The sequence below is a fragment of the Myotis nattereri genome (assembly GCF_964212035.1).
Source record: "Myotis nattereri genome assembly, chromosome: 11".
NCBI lineage: Eukaryota > Metazoa > Chordata > Mammalia > Chiroptera > Vespertilionidae > Myotis > Myotis nattereri.
In genome coordinates this window covers 70,293,964-70,319,329 of record NC_138086.1, presented here as the reverse complement: position 1 = coordinate 70,319,329, position 25,366 = coordinate 70,293,964, and the positions used below count along the sequence as shown (strand labels likewise).

At 49.8% G+C, this 25,366-nt stretch overlaps 1 protein-coding gene across 3 annotated transcripts in view; it reads left to right on the top strand.

The window, feature by feature from the left end:
• The window catches only part of ATXN7L1 (ataxin 7 like 1), a gene marked incomplete at its 5' end in the record, with an annotated part of 224,256 nt that overhangs the window by 166,125 nt on the left and 32,765 nt on the right, over positions 1 to 25,366 (top strand). For all 3 annotated transcript variants that reach the window (XM_081101954.1, XM_081101952.1, XM_081101951.1), the window contains 2 exons: positions 4,968 to 5,190; positions 24,354 to 24,637. In XM_081101954.1, coding sequence (XP_080958080.1) covers positions 4,968 to 5,190; positions 24,354 to 24,637 — 507 coding nt within the window. The remainder of the gene's footprint in view (positions 1 to 4,967; positions 5,191 to 24,353; positions 24,638 to 25,366) is intronic.

The following is a 25,366-nucleotide window of genomic DNA, read 5'->3' as shown; positions in this document are numbered from 1 at the left end:
TTACCTGCAGAGAATAAGGGGAGAGAATTGTGGAGACACCAGGGTTCCCTGCGCTTAACAGAGATGTTTAGAATTCTGAGAATTGAGGTCTCCAAGCGCCTGCTCAACTAGTCTCAGGGATTGTGCCCTGGAGTCACACAGGGATTGTAAGGTGCCTGTGGGGAAGCATGGCCTTAGGACAGCCAGCTGCTGCGGCCCTGGTCTGGACCTCCTGCGGTGGAAGTGTCAAAAAGTAAAAGGATTTGGTTTTGTGTTTCTTTGGTCCTCGTCCCCAACTCCTTGGGCTTGAGGTCTCAGGCTGTGGCATGGGGTTGCTGACTGGTACGAGAAGCTGCCCAAACACCTGTTTCTTTCCTCTCCCTAGGGGAGAAGGTGTCCTGCTGGAATGCCCGATCACAGGAGGGGGCAGCAGGCTCTTCCAGGTGGCTCCCATCTGCTGCAGCACCTTCTGGCGTTTCACGGTGGTAGAGCTTAGCAGGGGTCCTCAAACTTTTTAAACAGGGGGCCAGTTCACTGTCCCTCAGACCGTTGGAGGGCCAGACTATAGTTTTTTAAAAAAAACTATGAACAAATTCCTATGCATACTGCACATATCTTATTTTGAAGTAAAAAAACAAAACAGGAACAAATACAATATTTGTATTTGCATGTGGCCCGCGGGCCGTAGTTTGAGGACCCCTGGCTTAGCGTTAGGACCACGGGCTCTAAAGACATGCCCAGATCTGATGTTTCCTAGTTCCAGGACCATGGGCAACTCAGATCTCTGAGCCTCAGTCTCCTCCTCTGTAGAACAGAGTTATTGCAGGAACTAAATGCTATCGGGTAAATCAAGTGTTCAGTAGTCTTAATAAATTGTTATTACTATTGGCCAAAGGACAGGAGGAGGGAGACCAGAGGTTGCTGATCCCAGAGCACGCATCTAGGTAGGCTGTGTTTGATGTAGTAGACACTTAATTCTGCATGGGTGTTCCCACAGTGGTTTTATGCTTCGCCTCAGTAGGTGAATGGTACTCATATTCAACATTCGCACAATAAATTGGTTTGATCTTTCTGTCACACAGCCTGGAAAGAAATGTGTTGCAATAAACTAGCAAACGTTCCCTGTACCTCAAAGAAAATATCCTAAATCACTTCTGAAATAAATTGGGGGTTTTGTAAAGCTAGACAGTAAGTAGATAGTAAGAGAGTGACTAAGTAATTAAGAGCATGTCTATGATTGAAGATTACCTAACCATTTAAAATGACCGGTGTATGGGAGTTAGAAATGTATAAATAGAATAATGTTAATTGAAAAAGAATAATCCAAAATATCCATTGATTACAGTCTTGTTAACACATCTCATCTGTGTACATTAACAAAGATTGAGAAAATGTGAAGGGACGGGCTCTTTTTCTCTAAAATTGCTTCAGTCTAGAAAAGATTTTAACAGTGAATAAAAAGCACCATGTTCTATGAAATCTTTCTGGGAAGGGCAAATGGAATTTAAATAATTATAAAGGCCTACCTAAGGCATTCCTTTGGCCCAAAGAAGATGAAGGCTTGTATCAGAATGATTGTAAAATAAAACTGGACCCTTTACTCAGAGACATTCCACCTGCACTGCAATATCTTTTTACAAGAAACTGTCTCCTGCTATCACCAGCCCACCCCGCCTCTCTGCCAAATACAAAGCCTTGTGAGTAATCTATGGACGGGTCCTTACCGACCAGGGAAACACAGATTGAGTAGGAATGGATCTTTCTGGAAAGCGCTCCCCACTCTGCTTGAGCCAGACCCGTGTTGCCCATGTTCAAAGCTTAACTGAGTGAAGTGTGGGAGCCAGCTCCCGAGGGAAGCTGCTCGCTTGGACCATGGTCCCCACTCCAGATGCTCGCACGGCCTCCCTCGCAGGCCCCAGTGAGAGAGCTTGAAACAGTGGTAGACTGAATTCAGTCCAAACACCATGGAACAGTTTATATGTAGAAAATAACTTTTTTTAATCTGTTCATTAGAATACAAACACACACACAAATTGAGGGTAAAGGACTAGCTTCAAGTTTTGATGAATATTCTCTCATCTGTAACTTGTTCTTTCAGCTGGTCATTTGCGGAACTAAAATACAAAACCAAGAAGATAGCTCATCCACTGATTTAGTGTTTTGTGAGTTTAGTGGCAGAACAGGTCGGCAGAACTGCTAACCAGAATCCTCTGTGAACGTGATTTTGGAATTACTGGTCTGGCCCATTCATTTTGTCCTTAGTGACCCCCCCCCCCTTCCTTGTGACTTAACTTTGTTTACTTGTATTATTATTTTTAATTAAAAACTATTTTGGTGCTGACATCACTTAACTGTCAGTTTAGCTAAATAAAATTTCTCTTTGTTATCAAGACTGGTCTCCCCACACCCCCTCTAACCAGCTTCAGCAAGTTGATAGCAAATGAGCGAAGGCAGACTGCAGAAAAAGCCAAAGCAGTAGTGGTTAAAAAGCAACGTCTTATTTTAGTTTTGGAAACCTCTGCCAAAAAGGAAATTGCTAAGCAAAACATTTCTGAAGGGGAGAAAGAACTGTGGGTTTAAGTGAGAAGAGGACTTGGTTCTAGGCTCAGCCTTCCCTCCGACTGGTTCTGCCCTAAGCAGGTCATAGAGAACCTCTCTAACCATCACCTCACCAGTCAGCAAGGAGGTGGGATGAACAGACTTTTAAGACCCGGGTTTAACCTCCCGTAACTCTCATTCCTGGAGTTCCCAATCTCCTGGCTCCAAATCTTGGTCCCAGCCCACCATTCCCCGCCTCCTTGAGGAGTGTCTCGGCCCCATTCCTTGTGTAGCCATTGGCCCTGACCTTGGCCAGTCACCTCTCCTCTCTGGGTCTTCTCTGGCCAGTCAGGCGCGAGGAGGGTGAGATGGCTGGCTGCCTCCTGCCTGTCTCACAGGGGTTGTAAAGGCCGGTGCAATTTCACGAAGGATGAATTCCTCCGAGGAAGAGCCTGCCTGGGTAAAATATCTCAGTACTTCAGCTGTGATTATTGCTGTAACATTCAGGGATCGTGAGGGATGAGAAGAGAAGGAGCAGGTGTAAGTATGCCTTGTGTTTACGATAATGACGTGGAAAGAGGCCTTAGAAGGCACCTAGGGTCCCACTTCACTTACAGATACAGACAGGGAAACTGAGGGAGTGGAAGTGGTGAACTCCAGGCCATAAGCTTACTCATGTGGCATGTCTGGAGCTGGAGCTTAGATCTCCTGGCTCCCAACCGAGGGTTCTTTCTACAGCAAAACAGAGGCTCTGGAACTGGCTCTTGGTTTCCAAAACCTTCCACAGGCTGGCTCTGGAAACCACGTGTCTGCACAGTCTGCTCTGATTTGGTGAAGAAACGTTACCTGTGAAGTTATTCAGTGTAGGCAACGTCTGAGCACTGGTCAGGCAAAAACACCCAGCAGTCAGAGGATCCTCATTCGTCCACTCTCCCCCACAGTTCCCAGTGTCCCAGAGGACTAGAGGCGGTCCGCTCTGAGAGGGCCTGGTAGGCGCGGGTACGCGGGAGCACAGAGGAACTCCGGAGTCCCATTTCAGAGAGCCAAGGTTGTCTGGCTTTCTTCTCCCGGGCCAGGTGCCTGGAATCGCAGCCAGCAGTGTCTCCTTGGGGAGAGAAGCCTGAGACTCAGCTTAGAGCTGCAGGGAGAAGGTGGTCTGCATCCTTGCCTCCCACCTCGATCCAGATTATGGATCTCTAGTTCTTCCCACCGGACATTTGTCATCATTTCATTTATTTATTGAACACATATTAGTTAGGCACTCACTGGATGTGAGGCCCTGGAGAGGCACAAGAGAGCCAGAGGGGACTTAGGATTTCAGAGCCTTTGTGTTTTGGACGGTCCCGGATTCCTTCCTGTAATCGTGTACAAAGTTTCAGGGCATCTATAAATGTGCGTTTTTCTTGGGAGAGGGTCCTTAACTTTGATCAAATCCGTTGTTACCCTGTGACAGCTAAGCACACAGTGGGTGGACACTAGAACCTTGCTTCATGCACCTGCTGTCCCGGTCACGTGTCCTCACCCTCCCTATTGCATCGAGACCACGGGGCTGACTGGGTGTGAACAAGTGAGGCACGTCTGCCCAGAGCTCTGGTATTTTCTGTTGAACCCCAGGAAGCTGTGCCTGCCCTCCCACGTCCAGGCCCCACATCTGTAGATTCTGCCTCACGGGTCGATGTCCTCCTGCACATCTTGGCTTAGCAGCTGCAACCCCAGACCTCAGTGCGCCCTGGAGAGGCCACAGCTGGCACGTGGGCAGAAGCTGTGCCACTCCTGGTTCTCGAAGACTCTTTCATTCAGCCCTTGCTGGGCCTTCTGACCGTAGTGATCCTGCTGCTAGTCGGGTTGAAGAACTCCCTGTTTATTCTCTTGAGAGTCCTGCCCTGCCCACGGCTCTGAGGGACCTTGTCGCTTCTGGGTAGCTTCCTGGGGGTCATGTTGGCTATATGGCTATCCCACTGTGTTCAAGGTGACACCTGGTGTCCCCTCTGCTAGTCCTGTCCAAGTTGTCTTGCAGAAGGAAGGCCTGGTAAATGCCTCCCATGAAAATCCTCGTTTAGCTTATCAGCGTGACGTGTAATACCACAATTCAGAAAGCCTTCACGGCTCGTTGGTGGGAGAGGAGCAGATGTCATGAGAAACCGTAGTCAGTAGGCAAAGGAAATATGTTTCAATATGTGGATTTTCATTTTAAGTTACTGATCAGAGTCTCCACTGGTATTTGTGGAAGTATCATTTTAAAAGTTATCATAGAGGAATTGAGTAAGGCAACTGCTCATTCAGGGGAAAAAACAAACAAAAAACAGACCGTGGTCGGAACTGAGGCTTCAGGGATGCGGACATTGTGGGATAAGCGCTTCCTGTCTGCCTGCTGTGTGAGCGAGGCATGAGTGTGTGAGACTCACCTGCTGCCCAGGGTGTGCTGAGCTCCATTCTGTCTCCCTCTGTAGAGAGAAGACACGGTTCAATGTGCAGACCTTCTCCCTCTCCAGCGTCTCCACCCTCCAACTCCAGGACATCACTAGTACAGGTGAAGACAAAAGCCTGTCTCAGCGGCCATAGCTCTGCCAGCAGCACCTCAAAGCCATTCAAAACGCCCAAAGACAATCTACTTACCTCCAGCAGCAAACAGCACACAGTCTTTCCTGCGAAAGGATCAAGGGACAAACCATGGTGAGTGTCCCCGTCACCACGGGAAACAGTGTTTACCCTCTGGCTTTGTTCCTGGGCGTCTTGTCTAAGGAGGGAAGGGACAGAAAACCCAAATGATGGGGTGAGAAACCGAAACATGGGCGGGAACACGGGACCTTAAAGTGTCGTATGCCTCAGAGCTGAGCCAAGTTGTGTCTGAGGAAAGGGTAACAGGGAAATATTCCTCCGTGATGCGGTCACCTCTCAATTTTCTGCCCCAGTGAAGAGACGCATTGGTGTCAACAATCAAAGGCACGGCCAGTCTGCCCAGCCGGGAGCCAGGCCTGGTCCTGTGCCCCTCCCTCCTCCGGGAGGCAGACCCCCCAGAGAGCCTCCCCGCTGTGAGCAGCTGGGTTCTGCTCCTCGGAATAGCTGCCAGCAGAGGCAGGTGCTGGGGACTGACCACGGGAGGAGGAGAGCAAATCCAAAGAGAATGTCACCCCTGTGATGGGGTGGGACAGAGCTGCTTGCAGGTGACTGGAAAATCAGAGACTTTTAATTCATTGTTTTATCTCAGCCTTTATCAGAAAGTCATAAAAGTTACCTGTGGAAAGGACAGATAGGAAACCAAAGTGAAAACGAGGACAGGAAGCAGATGAGTACAGGCATACCTCTGAGATAATGCTGGTTGCAGGCCGCCGCAATAAAGCGAGTATCGCAGCAAAGTGGGTTATAATATTTTTGCTGGTAGAGGATCTTGTCTTCAATTTATAAAAAAAAGAAATTACAATATCTGCCCTGGCCAGTGTGACTCAGTTGGTTGAGCGTCATCCCGTGCACGCAAAAGTTGCCAGTTCAATTCCCGGTCAGGGCATAAGCCCAGGTTGCGGGTTCGATCCCCGGTCAGGGTTCTTGCAGGAGGCAACTGATTGTTGTTTCTCACATCGATATTTCTCTCTCTCTCTCTCTCCCTCCCCCTTCTCTCTCTCTCTAAAATCAATAAAACTATTTTTTTAATGCAACATCTGTGAAGTACAGGAAAGTGAAGCACAATAAAACAAGGTATGCCTGTATCTTCAAATGCTGAGGGACCCTAATTGGAACTCTTAAGGACTGGCTTGTTACAGAGCCTCATGAAGACAGACAAGGGCTAATTGTGGAGTCTGTCTGATTTATATATTTAAAGAGAAAAAGTGTTCTGTTAATTAGTGATAGTTAATTACACTGAAGTTCATACCTAGGAAAGCTGTGGTCTAAAATCATCCGCCAATTGGTTTGTCGTTGCATGCTGGGGATTATGATGACTTTGTAAAGAGCTAATTATGCTAGATCAAGTAGAGCCTTGTGGTAGAGTGTTTAGCCACAGCTGTCAAGGAGGGGAGTTACCCGTCCTGCCGGTGGGCCTCGTGGACAAGCTTTGCTCTCTTCTGATCGCTAGGATCTGAGGTCAAGCCTATAGGACAGTGGTTCTCAACCTTCTGGCCCTTTAAATGCAGTTCCTCATGTTGTGACCCAACCATAAAATTATGTTCGTTGCTACTTCATCACTGTAATGTTGCTACTGTGATGAATCGTCATGTAAATATCTGATATACAGGATGGTCTTGGGCGACCCCTATGAAAGGGTCGTTCGACCGACCGCCAAAGGGGTCGTGACCCACAGGTTAAGAACCGCTGCTAGAGGAGGATGTAGCTGGTTAGGGAAGACCCAGCCTGGAAGTGACAGTGGTGGTGTCTCTGGGCCTCTGGGAGTGAGTCTCCCTCTCAGCAGTGACCTCAGAAAGCACCTGAAGATTGTTTGTTGAGGCAACACCAGGTGTCCTGATGTAAGCACAAACTCCAGAATTGCTGCCTGTGTACAAATCTCAGCTGGGTGACTCTGGGCAAGTTGCTTGATCTTGGTGGGCCTCGGTTTCACTCATCTGTAAAATGGGCTAGGAATAGCTCTATCCCATCGAATTGTTGTGAGGGTTAAGTGAACTGCCTCTTATAAAAGCAGCAAGTGCATTGTCTGGAGCAGAGGACACATTTGCTAAATATTTGATGATAACGTTATCATCATCATTGGTATCACGTGTGATAAAGGACAGAGCTCCTATAAGCGGAATAAAGGTCCAGAACTCAAATATCTCTGAAAAAGTAGAGAATGGCTCTGACTCAGACTGAATTTGAAAATGGAAAAGGATAACATCATTTAATTCGGAGCCCAGAAGTGAGCTACAGAGAACCCAAAAGAGGGAAGCGAGGCAAGGGGCTCAGGGGAAATAAGCCCGGAGGAGACTCTGGGGTCACAGAAGATCATAAAATGAACACAAAAAATGATAAATGGTAAACGTGGTCCCAGGGAGGTGAGACTCGGCACCAGAAATCCTTCCAGGAGACAAAGCTTTGGGAAGACCCCTGGGATTAGATCCGTCTCCACATTTGATTCCACCGACTTAACACGTACTTAGTAAGACCTGCTGTGGGCAAGGCCCCTTCCCCTAGAGGCAGAAGGTGCTTTTGAAAGAATTGGTAAAAACTAGCCAGGGCCCAAAAAAAAGCAACCAAAAGAAGTACAAGGAGGGAAATGGCTCTTATAAGAAAAAGGCTCCAAAACCTAGAGCCCTTGCCTGTGTAAAGGACAGAAAGCTAATGGTCAATTTACCTAAGTTGAAGTAGGTAGATATTCTGCAGACAGACCCACGGTTGCACCATGAAAAAGGCTGAGTGTTGATTACAGGGGTCTCACCTTCCATCAGTCAGGCTACCATCCCCCTACCCACCTTCGCCAGGGGCATATGTTGGGAAGGCCGGAAAGATCTGCCTTAGAGACTTCCCAGGCTCCACATCAGTTCAGAGAGGCCTCCCCAGAGACAGTGTGGAAGAATGGGCACTGAGCTAGGAGCAAGAAAAGCCAGTTCAAAGGAGCACCCTTCTAGTTGCTAGATGGGATGCTGCTTGATGAATGAATCACTTAATAAAGCCGATGTAGATCTTAGAAAACAAAAGGCACCACTTCAAGTCCCAGTTCAGTCACTGTCCTCCTGTGTGACCTTGAACAAATTACTTAACTTCTCGGCGTCTCATTTATTTTCAAGCCTAAAAATTTTGTGATTCTGCATCACAATATTATCTCAAAAATTTTCAAAGATTCCTACTGAATTAAGAGTTTAGCCCCTCGGCCCAACATAAGGGACCCTCAACAAACTGCCTCTAAACCCCCTAATCCAATCCTGATCATGCAATAGCATCCTATTACTCCAGCTTCTCTCCCATGTCTTCGCCTGGTACCTCTGCCTAGAATATCCATCTGTCTTTACTCAACCATTTAATAAGCATCTACTATAATACTACGTGTCAACTCTATAACGAGCACTGGGGATGTATTGGTCCCACTGATGTCACCTATGGAACCTTTGTGCCCATTAGAAAAAGGCCTGGATACAGTCCAGGACCAGGGTACACGATTGGCCGGCGGTCTTCACCCCCTACTTTACTTCCTCCACCAGGCCGCCTCGTGCAGTGCAGGACCTGCACAACTGCACACTGCAGCTCTGGGGATGCAGAGTTAAATAAGACAGACACCGTCTTAGGGCCATTAGCTAACACAGAGAACTATGTGATAAGAGCTAAGATACTGGGAGCACAGAAGAAGGGCAGCTAACCCAGGCTGAGGACTCAGAAAAGGTTTAGAAGAGGTTGCACAGAGCTGAATTTAAGGATAAGTAGAAATGAGCTAGACAAAGAAAACCAGGTTACAATGGTAACTGTTAGGATTTATTGGTTGGTTGGTTGGTTTGTTTTATTGATTTCAGAGAGGAAGGGGGAGGGAGAGAGAGATAGAAACATCAATGATGAGAGGGAATCATTGATTGGCTGCTTCCCGCACGCCCCCTACTGGGGATCGAACCCACAACCCAGACATGTGCCCTGACCCAGAATCGAACCATGACTTCCTGGTTCAACCACTGAGCCACACCGGCCAGGCAGGTTATATAATTTTTTACCATCATTTAAAAAAAAATTTTTTAAAAGAAAGTGGGAAGGGTGTCCCAGGCAAAGGTAACAGAATGGGCCGAAGTATTTGCATGTGGTGGGGGAGACAGATGAACTGGGTAGGTGGCTGGGTAGATTATCAAGTCCTACTATATGTACTAAGTTCAGGAATTTGGACGTCCCCTGAAACTGCATAGAGCTCTTAAAGGAGCAGTTTTCAATTGTACTGAGGTCACCCTGACCGCAAGATAAGGGATGGCTGGAGGTGCCACTCAGGAAGCAGCAAGTGAGGACGCTTTTGTGTAATCCAGGTGAGACGTAACGACAGCATGGACCCAGGCGGTGGTAGTGGGCATCTGCAGAAGGGGCAAGATGGGAGAAATATTAAGGCAGAAAACAGCACAGGGCTTTGAGCTGGTTGTATATGGGCTTGCAATACAAGGGAGGAGTTGAGGATGATGTCTAGGGTCTTGACTTGGGCAAAGAGGTGACTGGTCCTGTCACTTGCTCAAGAAAAGGACAGAAAGGTCCAGAGTTTAGGGTGGGGAGGAGAGAATGAGTTCAGCTGAGGAGTCCATGGAGTTTGAAGTATCTGAGAAACACGTATCTAGAGCTGTTGGCGGGCACTGAATGTATGGACCCAGAGGCCAAGAGAGAGCTGTATGTTGGGAAGGGAGATTTGGAAGTTGTCAATGTAGACAACCAGGGGCATTGAAGCCATGGTTACAGATGGGGCCTCCCAGGAAGGTACGAGGCTTGAGAAGAGCAGGAACCAAGGTCGGTTCCCTGGGGAAGCAAGGTTCCTTCCACAGCATCCTGCCCCTTCTCTCCTGGCCCAAGTCCTCACTGTTCCGCACTGCCTATCCCACCGGCCGCCTTTGCTCGAAGCCCTTCTCTCATTCCTTCCTCCTGGGCAGCCTCCTGATGTGCTGGTGTGGACCTCATTTTTACCCCACCTGCGACCCTGTGTGTGATGCCAGAGTTAGGCTTCCTGTATCCCTTCCGCTCAGCAGTCACTGCAGGCCTCCTGCACAGCAGGTCACACTCCGCAAACACAGTCAGTCCCCTTGTCAGGAAATACTGGTTGAATTGGATGAAATGGGTTGTAAGATTTCCATTCCTGAAGGCTGTTAACTTTTTATCTGCAATTGTTTGGACTGGCACTAACTAGCCAATGGCCATATAATGTGTGCCACACGTGTAATTTTAAATTTTCTAGTAGCCACATTAAAAAAGTAGGGGAAAAGGCAAAATTCGTTTTTAATAATGTATTTTCTTTCACCTCACATACCTACAATGTTATCATGTCAACGTACAATCATTGATATCATTTACGTTCGTTCTTTCATGTCTTCAAAATCCTGTGTTTTACACTGACAGCACATCTCCATTTGGAGATCTAAATTTTCATCAGAAATATTTGACCCATATTTAAACTTTATTAAAAATTCACAATTATAAAACAAATTTGCATACCCACGTTGTTCCAAACATACTTAAACATTCTCTAACAACTGAATCATCAGTATCTATCTTTACATGTTAATGAATTAAAATGAAATAAATTTTAAGATTGAGTTCCCTGTCCAGCACAGATCTGGACACCTAGGCCAGGGGACCCTGGGTGGGTCTCTGTCCCCTGCCTCCCAGGTCCATGAAGGTGGCTCCTCCATCTCTTTCATGTGCCTCCAGACAGGCGCTCCTAAGTTCCAACGTGGAAGGAACTCTCGCTTCTTTCTCACATTAGCCTGCAGCTGGGTGTGCGGTGGCACTGACCCCGGGGACCCGATCGGGCCTTGCGGTCTCCCCGGCTGACGTTCCATTCCCCTGCTCCAAAGGAGCTCCGTCTGCATTGGCCCTGGAGGCCAGGAGCACAGCAGCCACACTTGGCCTTCAGACTGGAGTTAACAGCAGGTCAGGGGCGCCCTTTCTCGAGTAGCTCAGATGCACGTGTGCAGTGATAAACACCAGTGCTGAATCCAGGCAGACTCCCTGGCCCCTCACACAGATTCAGATGGTCTGTGGATTTGTTGTTTCTCCCTTCAAGTCTGAGGAGATTAAAAATAGCTCTGCATTAGCAGAAGGGGGGAAACAGAGAGGTGTGCCCCTGGATATGTCCCCTGCAGGTCTGCCGGCAGCACTCCCTGCTGGCCCTACACCCCGGATCCCAGAGCACCTCCTCTGTCCTTCTGGGAAAGGTAGAGACCGTCCCCAGTGGACGTCAAGAGGGAATTATGACTCTTCAGCTCTTTTGAGCTACGATGAGCATTTCAGACTTCACTTATGAGTCCCTCCTTGGCCAGGGGGCTGGCCCCTTGTATTGGGGACCGAATCGGCCAGCCTGACTTTCGCACCTGCTGTCGCTGCAGCTCCGCTGGCCCAGCGAGCCTGCTGAGCTGCTGCGGGAGCACAAATCCGCTGATGTGGGCGGGAGCAGGGAGGAGGTTTTCCTCCCCTGCATGGCTTGTTGCCTTCTCCTTGGGCCTTATCAACCCACACACGTGTGCTGCATGCTAAATAGGCTCAGCTATTAAAAATGCAGGAGATGGGCCTGCTGCTCCAGAAGGAAAATGAGCCAAAGCAAGAGAAAACCAGCAGGCGCCCGGCCTCCCGTGTGCCGACAGCGTGGTGGGAGGAGACTGTCTCCTCCTCTGGACGCTTCCACTGGGAGGCGTGTCCGCCCCGAGTGGGGGGGCTCGGGCAGGAGAAGGGCTCTGGACGCCTTCCCAGCGCTTTATGGGGAGAAAATGATAGCTGAGCAGCCCTGGCCGAGTGCCTTGGGAGAAATGGGGCTGGCTTATCGCTTCTGGCCTGGTGTTGGCATGAACTGGGGACAAGAGCCAGTATGGACGGCCCAGAGGAGTCCCCCCAGGGCTTCTGTCAGGCTGGGAAATGCTACAGACCCAAGGGCCGTGGGCCCTTCTGGTGGCCCCACCCCTCTGACCACCCCGATTCCTCAGCAGGATTCTTGCAGTGGCCTCTCTCTGGTCCCCTTGGCCCGCCCTTACTCCAGTCTGCCCTTTGTACCCCGCCTGAGTGCTGGTTGCCCCCACCCCGCTCATAACATTCAGTGGCCCTCACTTGTTTGCCTACAGAGTAGAAGTTTAACCTCTTTGGAGGTGGATATATGATCGGGCATTTCCCACTTGTCCACCTGCTGCTGCCAGTGTTTTAACCCCTTCGTTTTATATTCCAGATGTCCTCATCTATTTGTAGCTCCTCAAACATGTCTTCCCCGTGTTGGCACATGCTGCTTCCCTCCCCAGAAGCAGCCTCCCTGCCTGTCCTTACACATGTTTTAAAGTCTCTGTAGGAGCACCACTTCCTCCAGGAAGCCTTCTGGGACTTCTTGCACAGACTGAGATGCTCCTTCCTCTAAGACACCAGTATAAGAACTACCATCGTACATTGTATTATTTGCACCTTTATCCTCCCCTGCTCCCAGCTGGACCTTGAGCTCCTTGGCATCCCCATGTTTCAGCCCAGAATCTGGCACCCAGCAAATATTTCATAAGTGAATGTATGATGAGTGAATGAATGAACAAGGCTGTGAAATGAAACTGCTCCTTCCCCTCCTCACAGACATTTTTTCTGGTGCTAAAGGAGCCACAGCTAGAAATAAATTTCTTTTGATTGAGGGGAAACCAGAGTGCCAGTTCCCACCGTGGAATTACTTTTTTTCCTACTATAGTGACTGGAGTTAGGAAGGGAGAACTATGGTCCCGGATGATAAGAAGGAAAAGCTCACTGTACTTTGGCAAGAAGGGAAAGGTATTTTCTTTTAAATGAAAGAGGAGGCAAGTACAGTGCACCCCCATACCATGGCCCCTGCATGGGGTTCGTGCCCACGTCCCAGGATGCACTTGGCCCCATGAGGAAAACCCTCATGAGAGGGGATTGAGGAGTTGGTGTGGCATCCACAGAGGTCCCTCCTGGATCCCCACTTGCAACTCCAGCCCCTCACATCGAGATGAGGGGGGACAAGCTGAGGCCAGTTTTTGCCTCTAGGGGTACAGGTGTGGGGGTCAGGGAGAAGGAGTGGGGCAGTGGATGAGGGCGGGAAGGTGGGGGGACAGAGGGCAGCAGGTGCAGGTTACTGTGATGAGCCCCAGAGGGGAGGCGGAGAAAGGGCAGGTGGGGAGGAGGACGGGGCGTAGACAGGCCAGCGTATTCAGGCATCTCTGGGAATGCTATCCCTCCCAGGACAGGAAAGCATTAGGAACTTAAACGTTTAAGTGCTACACGCTGACTGGGTTTTCAAACGGTCAAGGTAAGGACAATGGACAGCTCCTTGGGTATAAACTCAGCTGACCTTGCCAAGTCACAGAAGTGCTCAGAAACAGGGACTAGTGTCTAAATCAAGGGTGGGCAAACTTTTTGACTCGAGGGCCACAATGGGTTCTTAAACTGGACCGGAGGGCCGGAACAAAAGCATGGATGGAGTGTTTGTGTGAACTAATATAAATTCAAAGTAAACATCATTACATAAAAGGGTACGGTCTTTTTTTTTTTTTTTTTAGTTTTATTCATTTCAAACGGGCTGCATCCGGCCCGGGCCGTAGTTTGCCCACGGGTGGTCTAAATGCAGGCCAGGAGAGCTGGGGAGGGGGAATGGCATGACGGCGAGAGAGTATGAGCCAGAGGTTAGTGACCATGGCCCTTCATATCTGCATGGCACGTGGCAGCTTTCGATGCCTTCAGAGCCCCAGCCCCTCTAGAGGAATGGAGGCCCAGGATGATGAAGTGACTGGCCAGTGGCGGAGCTAGGAAGCCACCCCTGGTCTTCTCACTTCCATGCTGTGCTCAAGAGACACCTGGAGAGCTGCCTGAAGTCAGACCCCATCTCTGCCCTTCACTTTGCTGAGTGAATGCCCTGGGGCAACCTTTCTAAGCCTCAGGTTCCTCCTCTGTACGTGGGGGCGAGGATGAAACACCATCTTGCGTGTGACTGCGTAGCCTGCTGTGAGCCGCGTGGAGGGGTGCAGGGCGTCAGTGTCGAGGGAGAATGAGAGGAGTAAAGGGGGGCGTCAGCCCTCCATCCTCACTTTTGTCATCACTCTGGCTCCCCTACCAGGAAGAGACAGCTGCAGACTGCACCTTGCCGAAAGCATTTGTTCTGGTGGAGAGCTGGTTTGTTTTTTATTGTTTGTGTTTTATTTTATTAATCTTCACTGAAAAGATTAATTTATTCATCAAACACTTAAAGCCCTTCCTAAGTGCCAAATACTGTATACATCACTGGGAGAACTTCGGAGCGATGCATGCACGTGGTCCTGGTTCCTGTCCTCAGGTAGCTGCTAGCTCAAGGCCAGGCCACACCAACATCGAGCTGAAACCTGGCCCTTTGGCATGGCAAGTGCGGCAGATTCACCAGGAAGGGACAGCCGGCACTGTGAGAGAAGATGATGTCCCATCGGACCTGGGCAGAGGGGGGAGTGAGGTTCATCCAGAGAGCGGAGGAGGCACAGGAGCAGAAGGAAGTGTCAGCCTGTGTAAAGGCCCAGAGCCAGGCGGAGCTGTGGGAGGAGATGCCCTGGCAGGAGCTGTGGGAGGACCAGGCTGTCAGGTTGAAGTCCGTACTCTGGAGCCCACAGAGCCCTTTAAACAGCCGGTAGGGGGTCGGGTTTGCATGGGTGGCTCGGTGGAGGCAGATTCAAGCACAGGGAGGCGACACAGAAAGACTGGTGGTGAGGATCCTCATCAGGGCTCAGGCAGGCGATGGCATGAGGCCTGGCCTGGTAGTGCAGACAGGGGCCTCTTAGCAGGTAGGCTTGAGTGACGGAATGCCAGAGGGGCCAAGGTCTCTAACTGGAGTTTTTAAAAAACACAAAGTGCATTTAATTTGGAATAAAAAATGTCCTGAGTTTGCTGTGCGTCAGTGTGAAGACTACGCTTTTGAAGGTTTGAATAGGATGCTTCGGGTTCTGGGTGAAGGTGATTTGGGGGCAGGGCTGCCTGCCCAGTCCGATTCCAATACAGAGAAGGAAAGAGCAGAGTGACCCCCGGCCTCCCAGGCCACCTGAGAGGGAAGACGCTCCTGGGGGCTGTTCCTCTGTGAAGACAGGTAGCAGGGATGCTGTGCCATTGGCTCATTCCCAGCGAGAGCAAAGACCGAGGGCCTGAGCCCAGGTCCGGCTCCGGCCTTCCGCGGCCGGCTGGGGAATGGAGGATGCTCTGTGAGGAGTCCTCTTCTCTCCCCCTGGGTCAGTGTTGGCTCCAGGGCTTGAGGGAGACAATGAATGTCTTGGCTGCGCTGGCTCTAGAAGGTGGGGGACAGGCCCAAAGGCAGGGGCAGCTTGCAGCTCCAGCAGCGGGAGCCAGTGCCCTCTGGTGGCTGCAGAGGGGAGTGCTCCCGTTTGCCTCTCCCAAGCCCAGCCTGCCCTGTCCTTCCTTGGCCAGAGGAGTCCACTTGCTTCCTGATCTCTGCAGTCTCAAATCCTCCGTTCAAAGGTCCTGATCCCGTTCCCTGCTATGAATTTCACTGGGTATTCTTTTTAATATGAGGCTTTAGTTCTCATATGTGGAAGAAAAGGCACTGAGCAGGTACAGTTGGTTTGGTCTAGGGTTGACTTACCTCTTGCTGGACGACCTGCCTGAGACGCATCACTGGAGGCTGGCTGGTCCCAGGTGCACTCCAGCGACAGCCTGTGCCAGGACTCTCCCTCCCTCTTCTCTTCCTATCTTCTCTGGCGGCTGATTTTACCCTCAGTCTTGGGGCATCACAGCTCCCAGGAATGTCAGGACACAGTGCCCATAGAGCTCCCCACAGATTTTGGTTTTTGGTTTGGGGTTGTTGTGTGTTTTTTGTTTACCTCACCCAAGGATATTTTTTCATTGATTTTTAGGGAGAGTGGAAGGGAAGGGAAGAGACAGAGAGAAAGAGAAACATCCATGTGAGAGAGGCACATCGATTGGTTGCCTCCCACACATGCCCCCACCAGGCCGAGGATTGAGCCTGCAACCAAGGTACATGCCCTTGACTGGAATCGAACCCAGGACCCTTCAGTCCACTGAGCCAAACCATCTAGGGCTCCCCACAGACGTGGAGACCATCTTCTGAGCTCCATGCCATAGGAGGCCCCAATTAACATTTAAGTACCAGATATTCTACAGAGGCTGGTGCTGGGACCTCCTGCTCCCAAGACATCGGAAGCTGCTTAGACAGGAGCACATACAGTTATTCCCCTAGAAGACAGCTTAGAGCCAGCAAGGCCCCTCATGGCCTGGCATACTTCATGGTTACAGGAGACAGCCTGTTTGTATGCAAGAGGCTAAAGTCCCTACTCACTCTTCCCCCAGGATGTGTTACGCACGTAGGAGCATGGACCACTGGGTAGTGCCTGAAGGCCAGGGGTTGAGCAGCAGGTGGGATTGAGAAGTTGGGGTGAATGCTCCTAGAGAGGCCTCAAGCCTGGGAAGGCTTGCTACCTACTTCTGTGTTTTCTCTTCTTTGCACCCCCAGAATGGCCTCCACTCCAGGTGAAATGCGAGGCCCCTGCTCACACCCATCTGCTGCCGGGCCCACACTTCCCCCAATGGTGGGACCAACAGGGCTGACAGGACAGAAATTTCTGATGGTGACAATGACTTGCACCCCAGATATGTACAGGGTGTCCCAATAAAATGTGTACACACACTTTAACAGCTGATAGCTCAATTTTGAAGATGAAATACATTTTAATAAACACAGCCTTTATAATTATTCAAAGAATATGCATACATTTTTTGGGACACTATGTATACACACACACACACACACACACACACACGCACCAGAAACATCAGGGTCCATGGGGAGAAGGGATGGTATGATCCACTCTCCCCCCTTTTACATGTACTACTAGAGGCCTGACGCACGAAAATTCATGCAAGAGTAGGCCTTCCTTCCCCTGGCTATTGCTGGCACCGGCTTCCCTCTGGCACCTGGGACCCGGGCTTCCCTCCAGCCCCGGCTTCGTCAGGAAGGTCATCCAGAATGACGTTTTAAAGATGTCTGGTCTAATTAGCATATTACCCTTTTATTATTATAGATAATATTTGATCACTTCAAATATTTATTATGATCTTCATTTTACTGATAATGAGACTGAGGCCCAGAGTAGTGAAGTCCCAGGATAATCTAGGCAGGGCAGCCACCCATGTCTGCGTGGGTTTTGCACTGTACAAAGCTGCTCATCCACTTGGCCAGCCACCCTTTTTCTAATCCCCACAAAAGCCCCTGATGCTGGGAAGTCTGGTGCTTCCCCACTCTAGTGCACCTCGCGATGGAGAAGGCAGGATTGGGTCTAGGTGTGTCTGATTTCAAAGCCCGTCTTCCTAGCCATTGTCCTAAGCTATCCTGCAGCGCCCTCCACATCCTATGAATCTGAACAGAGACAAGGCGCAGACGCTCGATGCAGTCCGGCCTGTCCTCCCTGATTTTAGTTGCTCGCTTCTGGCCACTTCTACAATTCATCACAGTCAGATTGCTCATCTCTCCCCCACCCCTAACTGGCCTAAGGGAAAGTCCCACATCCTTCTTCTCCGACTAATCGCCTCTTCCCCCAGGTGAGAAACAGGGTCCCAGCCCATTATCCAAGTCACTGCTGAAGATACTTTCAGCTTCTTGGTGGGCGGTGGGAGCTCTGCCGGGAGCCCCTCTGGCACCCCTCTGGCTGGCACGACCCAGTCTTCTTGTTGTCGCCTCTGCTGCCAGGACCACTGACCCCCAATACCCAGGTCTGCCCACGTTTTCCTACGGAGGGTGTGTTGTGTGGGGGGCATCCAAAGCTATGCAGAGGCCAGGAGAGCTGATGCTGGGTGCTTCCTCCCCGACCACCAGGCCTGACCCCCCACCGCAGCATATTATTAGATTAATCTGGCAGATTTTCTTGTTTACCAGGCTCAGCGGTTGATGGCCCCGTTTTCTGTTTGCTTCAGATGTTTACAAATTGGCTTTCTGAAAGTTTTCCCAATAGTTTTCCCCATTTAAAAAATATATATATATTTATTCACTTGTCAGGATCCATGTCATTAGTACCTCCTGTCGGGTGCATCACGACAGGATTTTGTGGCTTCTGCTTTTGGGCTGATTCTTCGTGATTGCCTGACTCGGCCTTCAAGGACATCCCAAGTATTTCTTCAACTTAAAGGATTTAAATTTGATATAAATGATGTCATGATCGCAGCCCCCAAAATGCATCCATGAGACCCAAATAGAATTCCTTCTTTGAGAGTCCTTTAAAATAGGGTAAGTTTTAGAAGGCAAGAAACTGGGTGAGGTGGCCCTTTCAAGGCCCTGCCAGTGAGTCAGAGGTCCTCAGAGTTCTGCACATGGGCCTTTGCCAGAGGAACTGGTGGGAAGAAATCAAACAGCTGAGAACTCTCATCAGACACATCACCCACAGCACAAATGCCATATGCCTTCAGGCTCCTGCCTGTCCAATCCATCTTTCCCCTCGCTGGTAGTGGAGCAGGGTTGGCAATGATTTCTGCAGGACTCAAGATCTTCTGAAGCTTTCTCTTCAGGCTTATCTGTTGATGATAAGAGAATAAAGCCTGGTCGCCAGGGGAGCGCAGCTGGCAGCGAGCCGCTGGCTGCAGGACAGCTGGTGGCACCGTAAGATGCTTCACCTCTGCCTTTTGCTGGCACCGCTGGACAGGGAGGGGCATGTTCTTGGTGCCAGGAGAACCCTTTTCTTAAATCCTTGGTCCAGAAAGATAAAGAAGAAGAAGAAGAAGAAGAAGAAGAAGAAGAAGAAAGAAGGAAGAAGGAAGAAGGAAGAAGGAAGAAGGAAGAAGGAAGAAGGAAGAAGGAAGAAGGAAGAAGAAGAAGAAGAAGAAGAAGAAGAAGAAGAAGAAGAAGAAGAAGAAGAAGAAAGAAGAAGAAGAAGAAAGAAATACAGGCAGGCCATGCACACAGGAAGAAGACAGGGGCAGCCAGAGCAGCACAGAAGAAACCAGGTGGATGTGCCCCCACATAGCAAGGAGGAGGGAGGGCCGTTCTCTTGGGCAGCAGTATCCCTTCCCAGGACGGAGGTGCAGCGATAACAAGGAGATAAATACTCCCAGTGTATCAGACACCGCAGGGGAGCAGGCTGCAGCCCGGCTCCCTGAAGGAGTTCATCCCCAGCGAACAAAACAGGCATTATGAAAGCAGCAGGGGACGAGTGGGGACTCACCTTTCCCTTTCAAATACAGCTCCTCAGAGAAAGGACAACAGCGAGCTGATGAATGCAGCTAATTGTGAGGCTTCTCGAAGTGTGTAGTTCACCACTTAAGACTGAGCGGGAAGGAGCTTTGGGGGCTTTGGCGGACCCCAGTGGTAACCACCCTCCTGTTTGTCACCTAAGCAAACAGAATAATAAATTGCTTAGTCATCTAAGTGTTGCCAACTACCCACCCCTCCCAGCACCTAACCACACACCCGGTGTGTGAGTGACTGTGATTAGTCACAGAAAAAGGGGAGATGCCTGAATGGGGAAAGCAGGGTTCAGAGTCTTTTGGCTTCTTTCCAAACGGAAAGAAATTAAACCCGTTATTCAGGGTCACTGTCATGTGGAAGGGGTTTACCTGCCCAGGCTGGGGCGCTGCTCTGGCCGGGAAAGGTGATGGCCAGGAAGTGAGGGAGGTGGGGAAGGGACCGTGGGAGAAAGCAGACGCCCATTCTGCGCTGATGACTTCCAGGCAGCCACACTCCCAGGTGTAGACACAGGCAGGGATCTGTGTGTGAGCCAAGCAGGGGCCGGGGCTATCAGCAGCTTCTTATGTCAGCCAAGCTCTCTGCTGAAAAAGATGGGATCTCTGGGATTGGTTTTCCGCACTGTTCGGCCCCATCTTGCCATCATTTCCTCCTTTGTTCATCCGTTGGGGCTGTTGCCAGTGGTCGTGAAGGAACGATGCTGAATACTCTAAGACGGATGGCTAACATCTGTGCTGGGGATGATTTTCTCTTCTCTCTCTCATTTCTTCTGGGATGTGTTTGACCCTTCCCACTGTCACTGAGCTGCCTGCTTCCCTTCCTTCTCCTAACGTCCCACACAGGCCAGAGGCAGGTTACCTTAGAGGGGAAGCCCGTTCTTTGGGGGAGAGAAGGGTCACCAAGGAGAAATGATCAGGCCTTCACTCTGTCGGTAGCCCTTCTCCATTAGCTCGTGGGCACCCTAGATTCCCACCCACAGCTCAGCTCCCTTCTTGCACTTCCAAGATGTGGCCCATGTACCTGGCATCAGGGTGTTTACTCAGTGGCTCAGCTCCTTACTGACCCACCTGGTCTATGCAATCCTTCAAAACATTCTTTTTTTAATCATCACCCAAGGATATGCTTTTGCTTTTAGAGAGAGGGGAAGAGAGAGAGAGAGAGAGAGAGAGAGAGAGAGAGAGAGAGAGAGAGAGAAACATCGATCAGTTGCCTTCTGTACATGCCCCAACTGGGGATTGAACCCACAACCTAGTCATGTGTCCTGACCCGGAATCGGTCCCGCAACCTTTCAGTCTTTAGGACAATGCTCCAACCAACTGAGCCACACTGGCCAGGGCCTTCAAAACATTCTTAATCATATTTTTTCCTAACACCTCCCGTTCCAACCCAATAAAACTCAATCCCAGAGGGCTGTGCGTCTCAGCCTCTCCTTGTGTCTGATGGGCTTTGATCCCACACCCAGCCTACAGGCACTAGGATCGAAGTCCAACAGGAGTCCTGGAAGCATTAGCAGCCGAGCGTATGAGTGGGCCACACTGGTTATGCAGTGGAGAAAATTCCAAATTAGAAGATCAGTCACAGATATTAGCTGGCTTGGCTCAAGCTCAGTTCCTAAGTACAGTTGGGAAGAAGCATCACCAAAGAGATGAGTCACCTGTGGCTGCTCCATGGCCGGACCCTGTGCCCGGTGCTCTCCCGGCTGCCGTGACGAGCACGTGGGGGCAGAACATTGACTGACTTCAGGGCAGAAACGCGCTGCCCTGTGAGCATTTGAGGACCACTTCGCTCGGCATTTAAATTTATTTCCGTCTGTACAATGGTTCTGGATTGTTCTATCCCAACGTCGCCTGCTGAGCTCATGCGTGAGTACTCAACTCGTACCCAGGGCATTTCTCACAGAGACCAGAGGCCTTCCCTTTACGCACACCGGCTCGTGCGACAAGAGCTAGATCTGGAACTTAAAGTCCCTAACTTCCTTCCCTGAATTTCCTTGGCTCCTCCAAGAAGTAAGTCAGAGAAGGCCACTCAGGTGCTAGAGAATTGTGCCACCTGGCTAATCGTCCATGTGTTCGCATCAACATTTGAAGTTTAACTTATTTTCCAAAGAAATTAAAGTCAGCAGATCAAAACAAGGGTGATAAATAAATCAACAAAAAGCTTTTAAGCTGGCTCTAATATTTTTTTAAGTCAGGATATTGAAGTATAATTTAAGTTGTATAAGTTTTGTAATTTGGGGGGGGGCGTGTTTTAGTTTGTACATTTTTTTAAAATTTTAATTGTGGTAAAATACACATAAAATGTATCATCATAACCATTTTTTATGTACAGTTCAATAGTGTTACGTGCATTCACACTGTTGTGCAGCCAATCTCCAGAACTCTTTTCATCTTGCAAAACTGAAAAACTCGCCCGGCCAGTGTGGCTCAGTGGCTGATTGTTGACTCATTAACCAAGAGGTCACAGTTGGATTCTTGGTCAATGCACATGCCCAGGTTGCGGGCTCCCTCCCCAATAGGGGGCATGCAGGAGGCAGCTGATCAATGGTTCTTTCTCATCATTGACGTTTGTCTCTCTTCCTTCCTCTCTCTGAAATCAATAAAAACGTATTTTTTAAAAAACTGAAACTCTGGCCGAAACCGGTTTGGCTCAGTGGATAGAGCGTCGGCCTGCGGACTGAGAGGTCCCGGGTTCGATTCCAGTCAAGGGCATGTACCTGGGTTGCGGGCACATCCCCGGTGGGGGATGTGCAGGAGGCAGCTGATCGATGTTTCTCTCTCATTGATGTTTCTAACTCTCTCTATCTCTCTCCCTTCCTCTCTGTGAAAAATCAATAAAATATATTTAAAAAAAAAAAAAAAAACTGAAACTCTGTACCCATTCAATAACAACTCCCTATTCTCCCCTGCCCCCAGCCCCTGACAACCACCATTCAACTTTCTGTGTCTATGAACTTGACCATCCTAGGTGCCTCATATAAGTGGAATCATACCATATTTGTCTTTTTGTGACTGGCTTATTTGACTTAGCATAATGTCTTCAACGTTCATTTGTGTACCAGAACTTCCTTTCTTAGGCTGAGTAATACTTTGTTGTATGTATACACCTCATTTTGTTTGTCCATTCTCTAGCAATGGCCACGTGGATTGCTTCCACCTTTTGGATATTGTGAATAATGCTGCTACGAACGTGGGTTTGATATCTTTTCAAAACCCTGACTTCTCTCATTTGTGTCCTTTAAAATTGAGTGAAGGGCCCTAACCAGTTTGGCTCAGTGGATAGAGCATCAGCCTGCAGACTGAGGGGTCCCAGGTTCGATTCCGGTCAAGGGCATGTACCTTGGTTGCGGGCACATCCCCATTTGGAGGTGTGTAGGAGGCAGCTGATTGATGTTTCTCTCTCCTTGATGTTTCTAACTCTCTGTCCCTCTCCCTTCCTCTCTGTAAAAAATCAATAAAATATATATTTTTTTAAATTGAGTGAAGGAATGATCCTAGAAGAATTCCATATTCTATGGCTCTGCATTTTTTACCATCAGGAATGCAGCACTAATTTCACCAGGTAATAGCTTTATAGCCTCTCAGTGTGCTGACTCTTCAAGGGCTTCTTGTGCTGTTCTTCAGCAATATGTGAGTGCTTCGAGAATTGCCATTGAATAGAAAGCAGCGTGAGTTCAGCTCAGTGATTGGGATGCTGTGATCGAGGGTGATTGTCAGCGACTTGGTGGATTGCTAAAAACCACTGCTCCACTTTCCCCTCCCATGGGGCCTGAAACCCCAGAGCGCCCTTCCCAGGGCCAGGAAAGCATGTGGTCCCAGGGGGTGGTTGGCGAAGCCCAGCCACAGTCTGCCCCGCCACGGAGAAAGGCCTAAAAATAACCTCTGTGATCCTGTTTCAGAGTCGGAAAAGCGGCAGGGGTTGCTGAAATAATTTCATGAACAAAAAGATCAAAGAAATGATCTGTGAATAAATCTTAGAGAGCCAACCAGCCATGTGGACAAATAAGATTCCTCTCCTGACAAGTCTCTCTTTCTGCCCTGCCTTGTCTGCAGGCTAAGCCATAGTCTAGATCACTTGGCATTCAAGTAGCTAAGGCGGCTCGCAGATAATCGGGGGGCTGAAGGCTCAGTGTTCCGCCTTCCTGCAAGGAGGAAAGGAAATCTAGCTCAGGAACCAAAGCAACGCTTATTCATCTTTTCAAACCCGAGACAGGGTCCTTCCCAGCCCCCCAGGCAGAGGGTCCTCTGGCATTAAATGCACAGAATCAGATGCATATCCGTGACAGGAGAAATGGCAGGGGAGTGAGGCAAAGGTGACAGATACCGAAGAGCAAACATACACCTTTGTGCTCCGTCTTCTTAAAATTCATCCTCTCACCTGCCAGCCTTGAGACTTGCCTATTTACATAACTAGCTGCCTAAAATGGAATATTAGATAATGCTACATGGCGGCTCACTCCATTGGAGCTCATCCCCAGGATGTGAGCCTGATCCAGGAGTCCTCCGACAGCCTGCAGCGTGGCACGCTGGCCTGCAGCCATGCCTCCGCGTGGCGTGAGCCTGTCAGCACTCCTGAGCTAAGCAGATGTCAGGCCCGATCGCCGATCGCCGGCGGGAGACCAGCCGAGCAGCGTGGGGGGGTGATTCAGCAAGTGGCACGGTGTGGCACACTGTCTCCAGGAGACAAGCAGCATCTCCTCCTGAGCTGCACAGCAGGCACCTGGTTCTCCCCAAGGTGCCGTCTCAGAAACAGCCAACATGTAGGGACTGGGAAGGGGGAGCTGCAGGATCTATGGGGACAGCGGGTCTGAGAGGTAATCAGTCAGCTCTGATGCCATCGCTGGCACCATGCCAGCCTCGCACCCCCTGTGGGTCCTTTTCGAGGCACGAACCTCCTTCCCATCCAAACGGGAGTCCTGCTGCTCGCTTATAGGAGGAGTATAAATAAGTGATAAGGAAGTGTTCTATCATGATAAGCGAGTGTAGGTTCTCAGCGGACCAGATGTACCAAAGAAGGCAATTGTGTGTGTGTGTGTTCGTTTATTTTCCAGCGTTCCGGTTCCTGTAGTCAGTTTAGAGAAAATTCCTAACCTAGTGAAGGCAGATGGTGCCAATGTCAAAATGAACTCTACAACCACCGCTGCGGTCACCGCCTGCTCCACCTCGACCTCGGCTGTCTCCGCCCCACCCTTAATTAAGCCGGTCTTGATGTCCAAGTCAGTGCCACCTTCCCCAGAGAAGATCTTAAATGGCAAAGCAATTTTGTCCACCACAATAGACAAGAAACACCAAAATGGCACCAAAAACAACAACAAGCCTTACAGGAGACTTTCAGGTACGTGTCTGTGTCCTTCGAGTCTGACTCATGATTAGATTGAAATTGAGTCATATCTGTAACCAAGGAGTGATATGTTCTTATAATTAAGCAGGTCTGTTTCATTTTAGCGGGGGTTGAGGGGGGGATGGCAGGGGGATATGGAGCCAACCTGCAGGCAGGACCCCCACCTAAAAATGCAAGCAAGAGCTGGTTCTCTTATTCCCGGGCCGGATGAGGCTCTCGCTCAGCTCAGTGCTTAGCGAGTTGCCCTAGTGACCCGAGAGGCAGGATGCTCTGCACCTACCACAACAGTCTGTGGATTCTGAGGGTCTTACTATCGTGCTGACCGGCTGAACCGCCCCTGGGTTTTGTAGAGGCCTCACTGCCATGAAGTGTGACAACCTCCGTGACATCTCACAGTAGCTCAGGGCAGGCTTGGGACTGTCCCATCAGTGACTGCTCCACGGAAGGACACAGCCTCTGTCCTTTGGCTTTGTTGGTTTCCGGGTTGATTCTGCGGCCGGGGCGGCAACTGCCTTTCCCAAGTAACCAGTTGGAGTTTCTATTGGGGAACACTCGGGTTCACACCGCAGATGGGCTGGCGGGGACATCTCTTGGGTGTACTCCTTGGTTGTCTGAGCAGGCCCATGGGTGCCTGGAAGGTGCACACGGCCAGTCTTTGGGGCAGTGGTTGTCTCTTAGGGTCCCCCACGTGGATGACGTTTGCTTAACTAAATCTAGCCGTTC